The sequence below is a fragment of the Bison bison genome, unplaced genomic scaffold, assembly GCF_000754665.1.
Source record: "Bison bison bison isolate TAMUID 2011002044 unplaced genomic scaffold, Bison_UMD1.0 scf7180017864079, whole genome shotgun sequence".
NCBI lineage: Eukaryota > Metazoa > Chordata > Mammalia > Artiodactyla > Bovidae > Bison > Bison bison.
The window spans coordinates 162,462-167,164 of NW_011494651.1; the positions used below are offsets into that span (position 1 = coordinate 162,462).

Below are 4,703 nucleotides of genomic sequence, written 5' to 3' on the forward strand. Positions count from 1 at the left end.
AGAAGCTTCCGTGTCTTAGTCATGTGTTCCGAAGAGCGGTGAGAACAGCGTGGCAGGGCTTGGCCGGAACTGGGCACTCTCCGGCGTGGGCGAGGAGTTGTAGAATGTATTCTTGGTTCGGGGCATTTTTCCTCGGACTCTTTCTGGGCAACCAGCCACTTAGGAATGTTTGTTAAATGCCTTAAAAACACGAGTTGATTTCTCTTTGTTTCCACTGCCAATGTGTGAAGTCGTGCTAGTTCATTTATACTCACTGGTTTTGCCCTTTCTCTCTCTCTTGACAGTGAGTGACCTCCAGGAAGAAGGGAAGAATGCCATCAACTCGCCCATGTGCCCCGCCCCAGTGGAGGTCCACCCCGAAGACTCCCTGCTCGGTACTGTTGCTTCCGCCAGCTCCTTGTCCTGGGCGAGCTGCACTTCCCTGGGTGTGCGGTCGGTTTGGGAGGGCCGACGAGGAGCCTTGTGATCAGACCTCACGCCGGGCTCTCAGCTCAAGGTCGTGTTTAGAAAAAAGTCTGCAGGAACAAAGCAAGCTTTCCCTTGTAGGTTTCGGCCTCTCTGGTTGCAAATGTCAGCTTTATTAGTATTTAAGTATGACGGGCCAAGAGATCGGGGAGCCAACTGTCCTTGAAAAGATGGTTTGTTGCACTCACGGTTCCCCGGGTGCCAGGGGAGGGCAGCAGTGTCAGGGAAGGACGAGCAGACACCTTTATTGTGGTTTTCACAGGACAGAGTGGGTGAGCAGAGTTCATGAGCAGGTTTGATCTGCTGGTTCGGGTAGTTTCAGGGACCTCTGGGACACAGGAACTGCCCTGAGGAGTCTGTACCTGGTCTCAGGTGATTAGGGCAGGGGCTGTTGGCTGGGTGTGTAAGAGCCCCATGGGAGCTCAGTTAGAGAGCTGGCTGGTGCGGGGGGTGGGCTCTGGGTTGGTTGTTTCCATTGAAAGGCACTCAGAGGGGACACATTTGCTGTCTTGGGAGGCAGCTGGCTCTGAGCGGGGAGTCCCCGTAAGTCCCTAAGGCCCCGGGATGTCGAAGCATCTGAAAATACAGAACAGGGACTTCCCTGGTGGTCCAATGGATAAGAATCCACCTGCCAATGCAGGGCACATGGGTTCGATCTCTGGTCTGGGAGGATTCCACTTGCTGTGGAGCAGCTAAGCCCAAGAGCTGCAACTGCTGAGACTTTGTGCTGCAAGTGCGGAAGCCTGCATGCCCTAGAGCCTGTAACAGGGGAATTACAAGAGAACAAGGGAAGCAAGAGGAGCCATCGCAATGAGAAGCCCACGCACCACAACTTGAGTAGCCCCCACGCAGCAATGAGACCCTGTGCAGCGAAAAAGAAAGATTAAGAAAGCAGTGCATACATGTCCAAAAAATATAAAAAAATACAGAAAATCAGAAAAAGTATTAATACCTGCCCCATCTCTATGCAAGCTGGAGGGGCCTGCCAACACCAGGGGCTTGCTGGGTGGGACCTGCCGAGTGGTCCTGGCCCTGCGCCCACCTCCCTGGGACCACGTCCCCGCCAACACTGATGAGGTGACGGCCGGACACGTTTTTCCTTAGCGCGTGCTTTGGGATCTGACGGATCTGGAAGGCTGTCTTGGAACATTCTGCTCCTTTCCAGTCCCTGGTTCAAAGGGAAGTCCTGGTGGATGCCTCTGTTGTGGTTCCCAGCACAAGGCCAGGCCAGCGGGAGCTGGTGAGAAAGAAACGCAAAGGCCGTCCAGACGGCCGACCTGCGGCCAAGTGCTGGGCGGGCTCGGAGACGCGTGGGTCCTCCGGGGCTTCCCCTCAGCCCTCTGAAGACCCTCTCGTGCTGTGTCCTCAGGCTGGCTGCAGCTGCTGCCCAGGCAGGTGACTCTCTCCCAGGGGAAACCGACGAGCACTGTCTGGAAATCACCTCCCCCGACCCTGGGTACTATGGACATTTGGCACAGCATAATTCTTTGATGTCGCGAAGACTCCTTATGCGGCTCAGTGGTAAAGAATCCACCTGCCAGTGCTGGAGATGTGGGTTCGATCCCTGGGTTGGGAAGATCCCTTGGAGAAGGAAATGGCAACCCACTCCAGTTTTCTTGCCTGGGGAATCCCTTGGGCAGAGGAGCCTGATGGGCTACAGTCTGTGGGGTCACAAAAGAGCTGGACACGACTGAGTGACTAAACACACAGTTCTTTAATGGAGGGCTGTCCCTCGTGTTGCAGGGTTTTGCTCAGCATCCCTGGTCTCCACCCACTAGAGTCCTGTAGCTTTTACCCCGCCACCCCGCACCACCAGTGAGGATGATGAAAATGCCTCCAAACATCGCTGCAGCCCCTTGGGGGCCTGGGGACACAATTGCTCCTGGCTGAGGACCTGCTTTAGACCAACAGCAGTGCTTAGGAAACAGACGTAGGAAATGCTTAGGAAACGAGGGGCAGGTTGCTGTTTGTCGTGATGCCTTGACCCTGCCTTTCCCTGGGCCCGAACTCTCCTGTCTTACCATTTGCCTAAACCGCTGCTCCTGGCTGGGAGTCAGTGCTCTTCAGTTCCCTCTCTGAGGTCCTGCTGGCCCCTGAAGCTCTTGTGACTTTGTTAAGAACCAGCCTAGTCAGCACTGGGAGCTGAGAGCTGAGCGACTGGGGAGTGGAGTCGGGGGAGAAGGTGTTGGACATGGAGTAGGAAGTGCCTAGGCCCTGTGGTCGATGGTGGCGAGAGGCTTGCTGAAGGGCGAGCGAAGTCTGGAGGGACTGGGTTGAGGGCACCGGGGAGAGCTGGGGACAGAGGCTGCAGAGGGCCTGGGGGGCTGCGTGGAGGATGCTGGCCTTGACCCGGGGAGCGGTGGGAGGCTGCTAGGGCCTCATCAGGGCCCTGTGTGGGCCCCTGCAGCTTACTTGGAGCCTCCTTCTCAAGCACCAAGTCTGCACGACTCCAAAAATAGTGCTCGCCCTCTGTCAGGTTTTAAACTTTGCTGCTGTGAAGTCTCTGTCCCTCAAAGCCAGTCATCCCTACCGACGTGGACAGTCCCAGGCGTGGGGCCTGTGTGGGCCCCGGGACCCTGGTCCTCTCTACCTGCACGTCCCAAGGGCCAGAGACCGTGCCTCTTCTCTTTCCTTCTAATGCTCAGGGTCAGTTTTGTTCTGTGTCTGGTGTCTGCCAGTCTTTCCCCTCGGCTGTCCACTTACTGGGCTTCCCTGCTGGCTCAGTGGCCTGCGATGCAGGAGATGCAAGTTTGATCCCTGGGTCAGAAAGGTCCCCTGGAGGAGGGCACGGCCACCTGCTCCAGCATCCTTGCCTGGGAAATCCCATGGACAGAGGAGCCGCCGGGCTACAGTCCATGGGGTCACAAAGAGTCGGACACGACTGAGCAACAGAGCGTGCATGCGTGTCCACGTATTACCCCGTGTCACCTCTCTGTCCAAGCTCGCTGGTGCCCATCATCCATGGTCAAGGCCAAACCATGGGGGGAAAAACAAAACAGAAACAGAATATGGATAAACACGCTTTGCTGTGAAATGCCCTTTTTTTTAGTACCCTTCCCGCCAAATGTTTTTGTCCATACCATCGTACGTAGCAGCAAGCTTTCTTGGTGAAGGACAACTCTTCCTCAGGTTTATTTATAGTGACTTTTCTCCGGATCTGAATCAGCGCTCCCCCAGCACCCCATCGCTTCTCCCAAAATACCAGGGTAGGTGCCCCATGGCTTCCTGGAAGATAGGCCCGCCCACCTCGGCCGTGTGCCTGGCTGCAGGGCTGCTCCGTGAGAAGACCTTGGGGGTGTCTCTGCTCTCGATCCCCCCATCTGTGCGAGGGAAGCCAGCTGCCCCCACCAACGCTAACCCGTCTGTCCTTTGTCCCCACAGAGGAGAACGAGGAACGCACGGTAATCGACCCCACCTCCAGGGACGACCCCAGATTCAAGGAGCTGGTCAAGGTGAGGGTGAGCCTCCTGGTTGGCCTGTCCTGTGAGGGCAAGACTTTGGGTTCAGGCTCTTCTGGGTCAAAGGAGTGAAGCCGGGGGGCTGGCCAAGGGGCCTCGATGCTGCGTTCGGTGGACGGGACGGCTTGGAGCGTCTCCCAGGGGTGCCCGGCCCCAGGGGCTCTCAGATGGCCCTCTCACCCTCCTGTGCTGTACCCAAGGACGCGGGGACCCTTTTCTTAAGATTGGGAACGAGCAGCCGCAGTGAACTCTCATAGCACCTTGCAGACGAGATCAAGGCATCAGACTCTGGAGCAAGAGGGGAGCTCAGAGGAGACTCTGAAAAGCGGGCCCGTGGGTTCTTCTGGATGCTCCTGTGGGTCCTCATCGGATGGTGACACCCCTGCTCTGGGCAGTGGGCAGATTCAGCCACGTCTGGACGCTCGGGGACAGGCGAGGCCAGAGGACAGCCACCTAGTTCCTGAAAGTGCCGGGGACCAGCCCCGGCTGATCCAGGGTATTCGAAGGAGAGACGGCGTAGGCGAGGATCAGGATACAATAGCTTCAATTAGATATTAATTAAAGATATAAAGAGTAATAGAATAAGGATAGCTCAGTAGGAAAATTCAGTGGAGAAAAGAGGCTGAGTAGCTTGGTTTACGCGGGAGACCAATAAAACTTCAAGACAAGAAGTTTGCACCACTTACGTAGGCCGCAGGCGTCCTTCCGTTTTCCCGAAGGAGAGGAGACACTGAGGCCTCCCCGGTCGGATCTTAGAAGCCCAGGCATAATTAGTAAGCA

The 4,703-nt window shown here is 56.5% G+C and overlaps 1 protein-coding gene across 3 annotated transcripts in view; it reads left to right on the top strand.

Annotated features, from left to right (window-relative positions):
- PARVB (parvin, beta) overlaps positions 1 to 4,703 on the top strand; it is a 113,156-nt gene that overhangs the window by 55,196 nt on the left and 53,257 nt on the right. For all 3 annotated transcript variants that reach the window (XM_010837589.1, XM_010837590.1, XM_010837588.1), the window contains 2 exons: positions 285 to 374; positions 3,847 to 3,917. In XM_010837589.1, the coding sequence (XP_010835891.1) occupies positions 285 to 374; positions 3,847 to 3,917 (161 nt within the window). Of the gene's footprint in view, positions 1 to 284; positions 375 to 3,846; positions 3,918 to 4,703 lie in introns of those variants that run through there.